Source organism: Accipiter gentilis, chromosome 29, assembly GCF_929443795.1.
Source record: "Accipiter gentilis chromosome 29, bAccGen1.1, whole genome shotgun sequence".
Taxonomy (NCBI): Eukaryota; Metazoa; Chordata; class Aves; order Accipitriformes; family Accipitridae; genus Astur; species Astur gentilis.
In genome coordinates, this window is record NC_064908.1 from 2,994,701 (window position 1) to 3,010,503 (window position 15,803).

General features: G+C 53.2%; 1 protein-coding gene across 2 annotated transcripts in view; it reads right to left on the reverse strand.

Moving 5' to 3' along the window:
- Nucleotides 1-15,803, reverse strand: part of CDK18 (cyclin dependent kinase 18) — a 39,256-nt gene that overhangs the window by 16,273 nt on the left and 7,180 nt on the right. Inside the window, exons 1-2 of one of the 2 annotated variants that reach the window (XM_049832262.1) lie at nt 10,107-10,206; nt 2,142-2,296 (exon numbers count right to left, since the gene is read on the reverse strand). In XM_049832262.1, the coding sequence (XP_049688219.1) occupies nt 2,142-2,296; nt 10,107-10,117 (166 nt within the window). In that variant the 5' untranslated portion in view covers nt 10,118-10,206. Of the gene's footprint in view, nt 1-2,141; nt 2,297-10,106; nt 10,207-15,803 lie in introns of those variants that run through there. The other variant, XM_049832263.1, reaches the window with a different exon arrangement.

Genomic DNA, 15,803 nt, shown 5'->3' on the forward strand with positions numbered 1-15,803 from the left:
TGCTGAGCCCCCACCAAGTCCTCTCGGCACAGGGATGTGGGCAAAGAGCTCCCAGCCAGGAGTGGTTTATTAAACAGCCTAAGAGATGCCTCAGACAAATGCGGCTGTCAAGGCTCTTCATAAACAACAGCCGCAGCCTGCAGGAGACGGAGATTAAGGGCACTGTGGAGGTGACTTCTCGGGCTTGTTTACAATCCCCAAGGGAAACTTAATCAAGAGATCTCGGGCAGGAGGGAGCAGGATCCGGGTGGTGGGTATGGCAGGGGCAGCGCATTTTGCCTCTGCTGCGTGGGAGAGGGCTCCGGTGCAAACTGGGAACCGTGCGGTGGGGAGCAGGGGGGGCACCTGGGAGGGAAAGCTGCGGCAAGGGGTCAGGATGTGCCGTGTCCACGCAGGGAGGGAGGTCTCGACCGGTGGGATCTGGCAGCACACAAGGAGCCATACCCCACGGGGTGGTGTGGCAGACCCCGAGTCCCTGCTGCGCTCCCGGGTCCAGGCAGAAGGATCTCCTAATCCTACCACGTCACGGTCTAGTACTGGTCCAACCTTTACCCACAGGGTCGGGAACGTCCTCAGTCCTGGCCCCAGGCTCGGTCTCCACTGTGCTCTTATTCTTTCCTGGCTACCTCAGGAGTGAGACCAAAAGCCGGAGTGGGGGGCATAGGCAGATGCTGCGTGCACTGGTTTGCCATTCAAGGGCAAAGGAAGAACCGTAACCGACGCTTCATTAAAGCAGAAGAATGGGGAAATCGCCTCTCCAACAAAGCCTCGGTTTGCACGGCGGAGATAACGAGCCGAGGCTCAGACATCCCAGAGCAGAAGTCCCCCAAGGAAGGCAACAGCAGGAGCAGCTGTCAGCGCCCAGGACTTTCTTAGTCTTGCACCATTTCATCCCCGCAGCTTCTGCACATCTAATTAAGGGCTCAAATCTAATTATAGCCCTCGCTGCTTGCTAGGGTGGGAGGGGAGGGGTGTGTGTATAGGAGCAGGGAAGGAGGCCATGAAGGGATGCTGTTCAGGGCAGCCTGGGTGTCTGGAGGGATAAAGAAGAGCGTCAGGAGCTGCAGGAGTGAGGAAAGCCAGCTCTAAATGAGGTTACTGCATCTCTTCTTTCAAGCAGGTTAGCTGGCAGAGAGACGATCCCACCCTGCTGGGGCAGATGCGAGTGCCAGGCAATTACATCATGGCCTCAGCCCCTGCTTGCAGCAAAAGTTTCTAGCAATTGTGGCTGCAGGCTGAGGGGAAAAAGAGCTTGAACGTGACCTGAGCGGAGCTGAGGGCACCGACACATGAACGGGCTGGCCTGTGGCAAAGCGAGTTGTTTTGGTAGGAGGCAGCAGCAAACGTATGACGTGATCGCCAGGAGCGGTTCAGCCTTGCACCCGCAGCAGTGATTTACCCCCGGATGAATCAAGTCTAGCTTTATCAGGTTTCCAAGCGCCTGCCTGTCAGCGGCTCTGCCTGCTTGTCCGTGCACGGCCGTCTTGGCGTGATCTGCTCTCGGTTTATGCCTCGAGCATTGCCTCTCCCTTGATATGCCCATAGCCAGAGACAGCAGAGCCTGCCCCAGCCTGCAGTGAGGCGGCTGCTCTGTTTGCAGAAGGGATGTGCCCTGTTCTGCTCATGGAGGTGTTAACCCTAAACCTCCCTGCTCCCTGGAACCTTGAAAACTGCACCCCGGGAGAAGGCTGTGGGTCCAGGAGCAGAAGGTGGTTCGGCGAGCCCCTGAACAGGGAGAGCAGCCCCTTTGGCTGGGTGGAAGCGTCAGCCCGGAGCCTTGGTGAGGGCTCAAACACCACTGTCACTTCTGGGCAGGCAGGAGGAGATCCCACGCTTTCACACTCTCTACCTTAACCACAGATGTGTCATCCCTCTCCTTTTTGTGCAAATACCTTTCCCTCCTATAAGGTTTTCCTTATGCAAGTATCAATCTCTCTTCAGATCAGATTTAACGACAAGGTGTTATTAGTTCTGCTGGATAGATGGGGAAAGCAACACAGACAAAGGGGCAGTAACTTTCCACACGTCAGCACACCCAGAGAAAGGCCGGGGGGCTGGAGTGGAGCTGCTTGCTGGCAGCCCTGACCCCAGATGCTCTCGACCGGCCCCAGCACCGCGGTAGGGGCCCAGGGGCTCCTTACCTTCATTCCTTCTGTTGTTGAGCTGGTTGAACTGCTCCGTGAACTCCGTCAGCGACTCCTCGATGGTCTCCGTCCGAGGAACCGAGAGTGAAAACCTCCGCTTGAAGTTTTTCATCTTGTTCATTTTACCTTGTGCTGCGAGGGATGGCAGAGCCCTGCAGGGGAGAGAGCAGGTTGAGAGGGCTGGACGATGCACGGGATGACCCCCAGCCCTGGCAGCACCCCGACCCGAATTTCCCCTGCTGGGGATCTGCAGGGGTCCCTGGGAACATCCCCTTCTCCGAGGCACCGCTGCTGTGTCAGAGCAAAAGAGGAGCCACATGGTCACCAAGGGAATCGGGTTCCTCATGTCTTTAAGAGCTGACTGTGGTCAAGAGGTGCAAGGAGCTTTTTCTGAGCTAGTTGCCAGAGATGAGCCCAGGGCAGGGCTGTGCACACTGCACTGCAAGTACCAATACAGGCTGCGCCTTACAGCATCCTTGGAAACTCCGGGAATGCCTGGAACAGGGAAAAGCAGGGTAGAAATAAAAGGAAAGCAAGAAAGAGTCAACAGTGATGGTAAAGATTCAATACCACACTCTTCCCTGTACAAGGAGGCACCGCTCCCCTGGCAGTTTGGTCTCTGCTTTGCCCTTGCACGAAAGACTTTCTGAGCCAGCAGCAAAATTCTGAGTGGGGCCAGTACCGGCCAGGGGGATCCCCAAGAGCCACGGTCAGGGGAGATGCTTCAAGCTCACAGCTTGCTCACAAGCTCTTGAATGACTCATCCTGTACGGGCATTAGAATCGTCTTAGCCAGGGATCTGATTAAAGCAATAAAACCCTTAAATGAAGAAAACCCTCAAGGGGCACATGGCGAAGCATGCCGAGTCTGAGCAGCCACGCGAGCAGGCTGAGGGAGTTCGCTCTGGGCGTCTCGGAGCCACACGCCGCTTTGCCTTTCCTATTTCGGCTCTTGCCAGGCCTGTCTGTAGCTCAGCAGCGCAGCTGGGACCGGGCTGCGAGAACTGTCTGCGGATGGTTTGGACTTCAGCACCGGCCCCGCTGCGCTCAGGTGTTATTCCTCCTGCCGAGCACGGACCTAGCAAACAGCCCAGACTCCCTGTCCCCTGGACCTGCGGACATCGGCGTCTCACCCCCAACCAGCCACAGCTCTGCCCCTTCCAGTCCCAGGCCTGAGGAGGTTTGGGTCTGTCCCTTGCCCCTTCCCAATCTGATGATGCTCCTCCACCAGCCTTTATCGTCTCAACCCTCCAACCTGTCTGGCGGGGGATTTTCCATTAAATGCACTGGCCTCCTTTAATGCTACTCTCACCCACCCACCCACCCAAGGGGGGATCTTAAGAGAAAGATCTTCCCTTGGTACCAAAGAGGCATCAAAAACTCCCCAGAGCGGTTCCTTCCTGCACCGACATCCCGCAACTTCTCCCGCAACCCTGGAGCAGGTCGGGCCCCCCCTTACTCCTGGCTCTCCCCACTCCTTCCCAGCCCCCCCACCCGGGGGCTTATCAGCACAAACCAAGGGTGATCACATTCCAGACTGATGCGATCAGACACAGCATCCGGGAGCTAATGCATCGCGTCGCCAAGGCAACGGGAACCCTTGGGTTGACACGCCTGCATCTGAAAGCTTAAAAGATTATCCGTCAGCAATATAAACACTCCGTTTGGGTGCCTGCCACGCTCTGCTGTGAGGCACGGCACCCTGCTGTGGGTGCAATCCCCTGAAAATCCCTGGGATTCACCTGAATCCTAGGGACTCACCCCCCCTCAACCATCCCCACTCGTCTCCCACCTTTAATGCTGCAAAAACCTAAAGCCGAAGGCTCGCCAGCGATGTTTGTGGACCTGGAATCAGGGCTGGGGTATTTGGCTGGGGGTGGGAAGGGAGACTGGAGGCTGCTTTGAGTTGCAAAGCGAGGCAGGAGGATGCTAGACACATCCACTTCAGGCTTCAGACACTTAAATGTTTTCTCAGCACTACAGAAACATGCTTTGACAACAAAGATGTTGGCGCTAGTGAATGCTGCGTTAACAAAGTCTCCATGCTGGTGCTTTCCTCGTGGCCAAGAATAAAGTCTCCAAGCAGTGCTGTTCCTTCTGAAGGGAAGGCAAAGCTTGACACTTACCTTGGAGACCATTTTCCCAGCCCATGGCTCTGATCTGGCTCCCTACCTTGCAAGCTAAGCAAGTTTTAACCCAGGCACTGCTGGCGTGCGGAAATGCCGCTACTGTTGCAGGCACCCAAGGAACTAAACAGACCTGAAGTGTTTTGCTCCAGCTGTGCATGCTGCTGAAGTGGCACTAGTAAAAGCTACAGAGGGTCCAGTGCTAGGCACCATTTTACTCCCATACAGCAAACAGGAGCTGAGGGAAAATCCGGGATGCTCCCAGCAGGTACATCAGAGGCTCAAACAAAAGACAATCATTCCACATTAATGTTCAGATAAGACCCACCGATTATTCTTTCAAATGAGGGCATAAGCAAGTTTCCACACATCTCTGGTGAAGGTTACATTAACAAACTGCACTCTGGCAGCATCCTGAGTGATCCTTGCACGTGGCCGTAACACAGCGAGTGCAAGGGCACACTTGCAGCAGCAAGTGCTGCAATTACCTGACTCCAAATCCACCTGAAGATACCAGCCTGCTTTCACTACAAACTGGCAGGGAAGAGAGATAGAGTTGCATGAGATTGCCCCTCGCCAGTCCCCCAAGATGCTTAAATCACAGCTTGGAGAGGAAGGCTCTGTGTTTCAAGAGAGATTTAGCAATGCTGCGCACCCCTAACAGTGGATGAAAGGCTATCCAGCTCCTGGATAACACACTTGCAGGACCAAGGAGGACAGATCCCAACCCTGAGCACCATCCCCTTTCCTGCCCTTTTGGAAAGGGCACCCCACCTGGGACTGGGAGGGACTGGGCTGGAGGGCTGGGGGCTGCTGCAGAGCCGTTCAAGCCCCCCCGCGCCTGCCGTGCCCAAAGGACAGCAGTCACCCCGCTGCGCTGGGGACAAAGTCCCACCCTGGCAGGGAGTGAGTGGCACGGGATGCTCAAGACAGCAACCCACACCACAGGACCAGAAGGTCACGGGAAGGTGCTCAGCATGAGCTGCTGAGCAATTCCTGCTCTGACAATCCCCCACGGAGCCCATCCATAATGTCCCAAAGGGCCCCTGACTCCAGGACCAGGAAAGATACAGGGAACATAAAAGATACTCCATCTTCACGTGAATGAGGAGGAGGATGAGGGGAAGGGGTCTTTCCATCTCCCTCCCTGTCCACTCACCCTCCTCAAAAAGGTGCAAATGGTTTAGAAGGCAAACAGCTTTGCACTGACAAAAATCTGGTCTCCACAAATTGCAGCCCAAATCCTTCCCCCCCTTGCCACCTACCAGAGTGCCAGCAGCTACAGGCTGCTAAATATAAACCTCCTCGCAGAGGAAGCGGGGTGGGGGTAAAAATAGCACCGACATGGCTAGCTACCTCCCCTGCTATGCACAAGCCTGCCCTGTACTCATTATCTTTATGGCTCTGTGCAATTGTGGCTGTTTTTTCCAGCTAGACCTGGACCTACTTGGTGTCTGGTGAGGGAGTTCACATTAAAGCGTTTGTCAGCTGGAATTTATGGGACTGTTCTTATCCTCAGCCCTCCGCTCCTCCCAGAGAGGAATTTGTCCTGCCCCGAGCGGCCATTTGGATCCAGGTGCCCTAAAACTGGGATTTGCTCCCCTCCTGCAAGCAGAGCATCCTGCGACCTGCATGCTAGAAGGCTGAAGCACGTCGCATGGGGCAGGGAGTGGGGGGTCCCCGGAGGGCACCCCTCCTCGCACACCGCCCTAGGCAGCCCCCCAGGGTGCGAGGGGCTTCGTCCACCCTCCGGCTGCATTTCTTTTAAGAGAAGGTATCCCCTTTTACAGCTGAGCGGAGCAGCCCAGCCCTCTCCCACGGCATGGATTTCAAAGGAAGAATTGCTAGCGACTGCCTCTTGTTTTCCACCACGTTTCGCAGTACTGGAGTAAAGGAAGCGGAGGCATTTATTGACTTTCTGAGAGAAAGTGACACTTGCTAAGCAAAGCAATGACATCACTTGTTTTACAGCCTCAAGGATCTTGAAGGGAATTACAGCAACCCCCGAACTGCAGTCACCTCTGGGATGGAAGACGCCGGCTGACTAACAACATGCAGAAACATAACGTTGCATGGTAGGACACGACGGGTAGAAACAGCAGTCTAAAACGGCAATAAGGAATTTAGGCGTCAACAGGCAAAAATGAAATCAGTCAAGTTGGAATTTGGCCAAGGAAAAGGGATTAAAGCCAGCAGTGTGAATGATCTGCATTTACTGTAATGTAGTCAGAGAGTAAATACTTGGCTAAAACACTTCAAAGAGCCCAAAGCTGAATCCTGTCAGGAAAGCTCATCACATGATCAAGACAAGATGTTAATGATTCTTTAAACACTGCATTCAAAGCTGTATTTGCTGCATTAGCAATAACTGCACTCACTATTTTTCAGCGAAACTATTCCCATAGGCATTTGGGCTGTGACTATCCACATGAATCTCTCTTGCATTTGTACAGCAAAACCCGCTGGCTCTCTGCTGTGGAATTCAAGGGACAGGTATTTTAGGCACAGACAAGCCATCATCAGTGTATGAAACTGTCCGCTTTCTCCTTCAGCTTATTGCAGGGCCTTGGAAGCAAGGCTTTCAACCAACAACCACTTTATTGCTTTTCACAAATGATAAGTGGCTCCATTTTTTTCTACCATTTTAACAGACTCCTGCCCCCATTTCCCAGCTGAAAGGGTGGAAGGCTTGGAGGGAATAGTATGAGGGTTTTAAGCCTTTTTTTTTTTTTTTTTTTTTTTTTTATCCCTAGAGAGATTAACAGTTGTGTTTACAAGGCAAAATGAACAGTCCTACTCAGCAGTTACGGCTCATGCTTCTAGCTATTAGGTAGCATTGATTCACTCCTGCAAGTATCAGAGAAATGGTGAATTCTGCTCGTAGAGCCTTATTTGCTCTGCAAACACAGCTATCATGCAATGCTGAACGTGGCTACAGGGCTAAACAAACAGAGAATCGAGGCACCGGTTGAATACGTGCCCCTCCTCACATTGCAAGGCATGGAGACAAAAGTCAGACCCAACAAAAGCTCAGCAGCGTAGTCCGTGTGCCCAGCAGCCCTCTCCACCGGCCAGCAACCGGTCTCTCCTGGCCAGCTGATGGGCTCCTTCCCAAGCTCCAGCACACAGAAGGGGCAGAGAAAAGTAGCATGAGCTGGCAAGACCGCTGCGCGCAGGCGATGGGAGAGATTTTGGCCTCTCCGTGGTGCACATTCCTGTGCAAACAGGAGCTCAGCACAAGCCGAATTCCTCCTCCACTCCCAAATTTCCTCGGCAGGGCCAGAGTCGGGCGCTCGGGAGGTGTACGGAGGGGGACAGGGAGAGATTTGGGGCTGTGCTGGGGAGTCAGAGGGAAATCACAGCGTGCTGGGGATGACTCGAACATACAGCAGGGGCGATGCTGAATTTTCTGCAGCAGCTGGGAATCCTACTGCGGCAAGGTCAGAGGGGCAGGGAAGGATATTAGCCCCTGACCACCAAATGAACGTCTCCCCAGCTGCTCAGCTGTCGGCATGAAATCCTCCCTGGGGTAACGAGCTCCCAGCCGCTCCCTCCCCACGGCAGATGCTGCAAAGCACAGTCCGAGTGCCCGGGTAGATTAGTTCCGACGGACAGAGGTTGTCCGGAGCTGCAGCGAGGACCGGCATGGCCCTGCAGAGCCGGGGCCAGATACTGCTCAGCCTTGGTGCTGGGCAGCGGACCGTGCCCATCAGACAGAGCGGTTTGCACGATTACTGTCCCCAAAAGGTGAGTGATGAGGAGAGAAAGCAAGGCCAGCTCTCCTCCCTCCACATTTGCCTCCCGCCGCTCAGCTCTGCTATTCAGGGGGCCTGACATTTCCCTCCTACACAGGGAGCTAAAGCCAGGAGGTCAAGATCCCGCAGGGAAGGGAGTGCGATCAGTTCCCATTAATCTACAGGAGCCCTGTAGCAAACAGCAAGACCATCATCCCAGGGCAGCGACTGCGCTGGGCATGATTGAAAAGGGAACTTGGGGTCCCCGGGGAGTCAGTCCATCCGCACGTTGCAATTTTTTCTCCTCCTGTACTACTGGCTTTCATGATTACAACAAATGCAGTGCATCAGGAATGTGATTACGGCAGCCAGGAGATCGCTGCCCTTCCTTCTCACGTCTCCAGTTCGGAGGAGGCTTGGGAGGAAAAATGATCCTGTAGCAAATGCGCAAGACTGGCTTCCACTCCGGCTCTGACCCTCTTGGCACGCCTCGGTTTCCCCAGCTATAAATCAAGAATGACAACGCATCCTTCCTCCCTTCCAGTTTATTTGCATTTTCCTCAGTTGTGAGACCCTTGCAGGCAGAAGCCTGGTTTGTGGGGTGTACAGAGCCCAGCACAGAAGGGTTTCTATCCCTCATTTGCAGCCTTGCAATTATGGCCGTGGTAAGCTGCTGTTGAGACAACAACGCAGGCAGAGCACAAGCCACATGGAGCACGTACAGATCTCAGAGACTCACACAGACACGAAGATAGCCTGGGAAGAGTGAATGCTACGGAAAACTTCCTGCAAGCCCAGCCTCTGGAGACTTTATAACCTGTACTTGATGCACGGGTGAGAGCGGGAAGGAAAGCCGTTTTGCTAGACGCACATTTCCACTCTCGTTTGTCCGAGTCCTGACAATGAGCCCAGTAACAAGAGCACACAAAGGAGGTTTGTTCTGCCTTTGTATATTTTGCCTTTCTCTGTGTCCACAGCCCTGTGCGGTGCAGTCAGCAGTTCTCACTTGGCTCTTCCATTCCCGGCTCTTTGTGAGATCAGGGCAGCTCCGAGGAAGGCATTAAAATGACGGTCATTATTCCAGCAGCCTCAAAACACTAGGCACTTATTCCTCAGCCGATGCTAACCTGAGAAAAGTGTCCAGTGTTCGGCTGGAAGAACAATAGGCTGCTAACAGTTTGTCCACCACAGACATCCCAGTCACGGGTGGGAGCTCAGTGCTGGCATTGTCCGCTCTGCTGAGCCACCCTGAAGGTGGTCGTGACAGTGTTTCTATGGTACGTTCATCGTCTTCAGGGGATGAGCGGTCCAGGCTCGCAGCCGCTGTAGATCAGCAGATCCCCTGCTCCAACCCCTCCATCGCTGCTGGTTTGCACTAGAACGGCAGGCAGCGGGAAATGAGCCTCAGCAAAAGTGCGTGACTTTTCCCCCTGGAGCCCAACACAACTGCGTTCGGCTCCGAGGCAGACGCTCCCTTTGATACTCGGTTTTGCTATGGCATCTATCTAAGTTCTTGAGACTTAATTTACGGTCGCTCAGGAGTTCAGGGCGCGTGTCCCACTGGCAGCGTTCACCGTGACGGCAGCACCGCCTTGCTCATACGGCGGGGCTACACCGTGATGCAGGAGACCCGGGCTGCGACGCGACGCTTGGGAGCAAAAGCGCTGTGCTGGGATTTACAGCTCAGGTATGCTCCCGCAGGTGCTGCTGATCAGCTGCATGATATTTAGCTGTTCTTTCCCCTTTTCCATGACTCACCTTCTCCTTTCACCCTGTTATTACACAGCGGGCACGTCCTTCGCAACGAGCATCGCACTGTGTGTATACCAAGCTCCTAGCACAGTGAGGAGCTACTGCAATATCAACACAAGTAATTACTGAAGAGGAACATTACCAGCAAAAGCCAGCCTGGTCCTTGCCTTTTATGACACTCAAACGATTATTGAATGACAATTAACTAACGCAATCCAAGCTGCATCCGAGGCAGGTTGGCTCTTCCCTGCTACACCGCAGGGACCTCGCTGCGAAGCCTGCCTGCTCTTCACGAGCTCCTTGGAGACCTGATGTCCTGTGCTGCCCTCTCCCAGCATCACCTCCCCTTACCTGGCTGTCATGTCACACCCCACAAGTGACAGAGGCTCCCGAATATGCAAGCACCACCAAAAAGTGTCCACGGATCCCGCTGAATGAAAGACACTCCAGAAAGACAAACCGAGCACTGTCAGCCCCGCAGCTGGCAGCCAGCGTTCCCAGGTGGCTGGGAGAGACAGCGAAGAGGGTGCCAGCTTCCAGCTGCCAAAGAAAGTCATTCTCAGTAACACAAAGCCTCTTATTTTCTCTCTCAGGAGTGTTTAACCTGTGGCTGAGGCTGGCAGCACCTGCCCTTCCTTTATTGCTAGATGGGAAGGAGGATCCACGTTACGGGAGAAGATCCCTGGTGCAGGAGAGACCAAATCCCACTGAGCCTCTCCCCCAGCACCGTCCCCAGCACACCTGCAGCTCCATCCCGCTGGATGAAGCTGTGCAACGCTGTCATCCACACGCTTACACAGCATGGGGTGTGTAGGGTCTGCTGCCTTCTTAATTGCTATTTTATTTCCTCCTTTTCCTTTTTTTTTTTTTTTTTTTAATTAGAGCTTTCGTTCTTTCCCCAGCCCACACAGAGCTCCCAGAGCTGCAAGCTCATCTGCGATTGCCACGCAGACAAGAGCTCACGGAAAGCCAGGATTCGCTTTCCCTGCAGTGGTCAGGAGGAGCCAGGAGAGGTTCTCTCTCTGTCTTTTTAACAGAAAATACTGGAATTTTCCTTCTGTGACCCCTGATTTCATCTGCGACCCAAGGCCGCTCTTTCTGGCATGTGAGAACATGGCTGAAAGGAAGGCATCAGTGCAAAATGAGGACTGGGGGTCATTCATTTCTTCAGCTGCGATGTGGAAGGCAGACACAGGAGTCGGCTTCGACCTGCTGCCCAGGGGTGTGATCACAGCTCAGCTGGCATCGCGCTGCCTCAGCTCCGCAGGGACAGCTGAGCAGAGGGATCACACAGTCCTGCTGCCCGGGTCCCCTTTCTAAAAGCATTCCTAGGGAGGTATTTAAAGAAACAGAAGTTGCATCCTGTACACCCGATAGTTGCGCGGAATTTGTGAAATGCAGCTACCTCTGGTGCAAAGAAAAGGAGGGGGACAGCAACCAACGCACAACGAAAAGGTGAAGAGAAGAAATGAAAGCCAGATCCTCATGAAAAGTCTTACCAGAGGGACCCTGGTATCAAAGGATCTTGACAGGACCGAATTTCCCAGAAAAATAGAAAACGGTTTTGATACAAACAGAAGCACAACATTTATAAGAAGCGGGACAACCACAAGCACTCAAAGCAATTAAGAGCTCGGCTCTTCGCCACACATTTTCTAGGAGACTAGAAATGCACAGAGCCCAGCTTGTCTTGCTCTGCCCTGATAAACTGCACTTATAAAAGGGCTGAGACCTCTGCCAGTTACACTCTACAGTCCGTAGGTATCTGGATTTCTATGCCACCCAGCCCTGGCAATGGGAGGAGGAGACGGAGAGACTGTACAAAGAGCTTCATACGGGATTAATGGTCCTTCGTCCCCCAGCAAGCTCCCAGCTCAGATCCAGCAGCTCCCTGGAGCTGACACTGCCAGTAAACCAGCGCCCCCCCCCCCCCCCCCCCCCCCCCCTCTCGGACAGGTCTTTCTGCAGCAACAGGAAAAGAAATGAATGAAAGGGGCCGGTGTTCCTGACCTACTTCTCCCCACTCCAGCAGAGTTTACAGTACCAGCTACGGACTGGGTTTCTCCCCACGACTGTGCTCTGGAGCAGCGGTACCACTGTTTGGCATTAGGCACATAAAACTCTTTGCAGCAGGGTTTCAAATCTGTTTTATTTAAAGCTCTGGAATAGTCACATGGTAGTAAGGTAGTGAGCAAACACTGCAAGTCTACTTCCCTGCCAAGGATTGCACTAATCTGGTATTTAATCTTAAACCAGTTGTGCACCCATCCTTGGAGGGCTTTGCGCACGTGTGTGTATGTATTTCTGCCACAGATGCGAGGGAAATGCAGCCACACAGGTAGGGAGCATGACGAGCCAACGCTTGAAGAATCAGGAGGAATTCAAAGCACAGCACAAACTGTAATTACTTTTGGCATCTCCGTCTCCCCCATAAAGGGAAGAGTAATGCTGCAATATCTTTTTTCGGGACCCTTCCTTATCACGATTACCGCAGTGGTGCTTAGAGCCCCAGCCGGGGGTGAGATGTGCAGGTGGGCGTCCGTGTGATCTTTCTGGCTTGGCTTGGCTTCCCAGATCCAGAGCCCACACCTCATCCTCACGATGAGAGAAGGGATTGCTCAAGTCCTTGCTCCAGCTGGTGATAAGGGACTTCTGCTCTACTAAGCTCCTGTCAAGGCTGGAGGAAGGCAGGAGATTTTAAAAGCCTCCTGAGCCACGAGGTGGCTGCCAAGGATCCCAGTGCGCTAAGAGCACCGTTTTGAGGCAGCGAACTTGGCAAGAGCTCCGTGTTGCTGCCTAGATGCCGGGCTTTGAGACACCCTTGCATCAGCAGGAACGGCCTCCAGGGATGGTTCTCCCTTGCCCCTGGCCCGCTGCTCCTGTACGGAAGGATTTCACCTGCTCTCCTGTCCCCCGTGCCCTCTCCCCTCTCCCCATTTCAATGTTCAAGTTTTTCTCCATAACCTGAAGGGAGCCAAGTGTCCCCGCCATCCCTCCTCTGACTTCTCAGATCTCAGCGCCGATACCACCGCCAAGAACACTACACTCCTTATTTCTGCACATGAAGCATTTCCACTTTGCAAAGAGCCAGGGGTTGGGCAACACAGTGAAAACCAGACATTGTCTGGGCCACATGCAGGGAAGGACTCATGCAGAAACAAACACCAAAAGAGATTTTCGCAGTAGTAAATGTCTCAGGGAACAGCTAGTGAAAGCAAATGAAGCGGATCCTCAAGTGGTCCTGCTCCGCTTAGGATTTGACTAGACATTAAATGAGGGCCTCCCCCAGAGGTACGGCAGCTCCTCAGTTCTGGGGGTTGCCAACCGGCTTGGATGTGTGCCCGTATAGCAAAACCTTCTCAGTCTTGCCTGCTCCACCAGCTTCCTTCAAAAAAGAGCTGGGAGAGCAGAAAGACAGGAGGCTGGGCTGAGATGCAGAGACGCTCCTTCCCCTTGGCTCCTCATCCTGCCATCCTCCCATGTACCTCCCTCCCCCTGGGCAGCCCAGGACAGGGATGAGCTTGCACATCCCCTTGTCCTGCTGTGTCCGTGCTGTACCTCCTCTGCTCAGGAAGCTCTTGATCAGGTATTTTGCACCAGCAGCACCGTTTTCCTTAAACACAGGGATGCTACAAGGAGGCTGTGGGATTGCCCAAGAGCCCAGCCCAGGCTTCTGTGATGGTGCAAGCTCTCCAGGATCCCAAGCCCGGTGAGATGCTTCTTTCCAGGAAACTTCTGTCCCTGAGAGAGCAGCACAAGCTTGCAGGGCATCCCCAGCCATCCTTCTGCACTGCCTGGAGACACCTACCTCCCTAATATCCTCACCCACCGCAGCTAAGCACTACCATGGCTACGACATTTTCATGTTAAACCAAACATGGACACGTCTGGATACCAAACAGAGATATCCCAGATGAAACATGTATAAACAGATTAAGCATGCCTCAGTGCCTGCAAACCTCTGCTCACTTCCCTATGGAGGGCAACATTTCATGCATATCTGGGAACTCAGCAAGCACACGCTGTTTAGATAAACCTTGTTCCCTGTTAAACTGTAAATAACATCTGTTTCGCCAAGCCAAGCCCCAGCTCACCGCTCAGTGTCCTGAAAGTTGCAATGTCAGTCATGGGAATGGCAGACAAAGCAAGTCTATTTGGTGGGTTTTAAAACAAAATATTTCTCTCTTTTTTTTTTCTCTTTTTTTTTTCCTTTAAGCTCATTTTTCCACTTCTCTCTTCACTCCCAACCCACCTCCCCCCTGCACTTTAAAAACTACTCTCATTGCATACTGGTTGAGTCCCCTCCACAGTTGCCTACAGCTCTGGTGTCCTTGACAAGCTAGATGGGTTTCTGCAGGAGCCTTGGAAACTGGGGGAGATAACAGAGCCCAGCATGAGATAAACAGAGTCAAAGAGAGTGAGGGAGAGCGATCTCTTGCAGGAAAACACGTGGTTGGACTCACCAGTCCTTGGACACTGTTAGGAGGAGATAGGTGCTGGGCTGCAACACGTGCTGACCCGTGGGCTGCAGTCCACGGCCCTTTTGTAAGACAACAGAAGCACATCTGGAAATAAAATGTCAAATATAGCCCCCTCAGCCCCCAAATCAAAACACAGACATATTTCCATGTGGTTTTCAGTAACAGGCCACAAGAGCGAAGGAGACTCAAAGCTCAGAAAGTGAGATGAAAAGGGACTACATCAAGCAGAGCTGTTCAAAGCTCACTTGGTTGTATTCAATTCTACTCCTCTCCCGCCTCGCAAGCTGATAAGCTGTACGCTTCATAGGAAACGCTCAAGATAAGAAAGGATTATAAATCCTGAGACCCAAAGAGACGAGAGATTTGGCGTACATTCACACAGCAGAGCATCAGCCGAGCTGAGGTGCCCCCCTCTCACCACCACACCAAATTCTTATCTGGTTAATACTGGTGGGGTTGCTTGTACACACTGCAACTAACTGCACTTGCAATGCTGCTATCATAGTGCGATTAGTTGCACAATTAATCGTTAATAAGAAGGGATTGAAAGGGATTAAGTACTTAAATAGAACACATGCTGCTAATGGTAATTTATAAAAACACGCCTTCTCCCTCAGATACTGTGTCGTGTTTTCCTGGAATTAAAATGACTCAATCGGACCTTTTCTCTGCACCTCCTGCACAGAGGAACTACCTGTTTCCATCGCTGCGTAGCTGCAGCCAGGGTCAGAGAGGAATTCAAGAGCGTGAGGGGCAGCTCTGCACATCCCAGCAGGAGGATCATGGTGGGAGGGAGGGATGTGAAGGTGGTACCGGGGGGGTTGTGATGGTTCGTTTAAAGGAGAGAGCAGTTTGGGGACACAGAGGCACTCTGCATTTTTGATTGTCTTTTGGACAAGACACAAAGCAACCCTGGGTATGACCGAAAAGAGCATTAAAACTAATAGTTCTGCCTCCTTCTCAGACTCCCAGGCAGGTAATGTTGCTTCTCTGTCGTCGTCCGTCCCCGTCCCCCCCCCCCCCCAATTTACATTGCAAATGGTGTTTGCAAATTCCTGCCTAAAACCCAGACACTAGGAGGGCTGGTCCATCCGCAGCCTTTCTGGGACCCTTCCAAAGAGCTGAAACAGCTCCGAGACGCCTGGTCAATGCAAGGACGGGGTGGGGGGGCCCAAACTACCACTCCTGCAGCTTCAGGTCCCCGTGTCCCCATCTCCCTTCGGCCACAGGCACAGCAGCAGCTCTTGATGCTGACGATGATTTGTGACGGCCCCGACAGCTCATCCTCCCCCACCTCAGACCCACGTCGGAGAAGTTTTCTGCCTTGAATCAAAAACCAAACCAGCGGAAAAAACAAACCCCTTGGCTCCTCTGACCAGGGCAGTCTGAGGCATCCCTTAGAGGTTTCTTGCCTTGACCACACAAGCCTACAGTGAGACTCGGCCCTGCAGAGGTTTCCCCTGCACTGGGCAGCATTTCAGACCCCAGCTCTTCCTCGAAAAAGAAAATACGCCAGCTGACGGACTTAGGCAGCTCTGTTCCGCACACCCATCCCGAGCGGGGACCG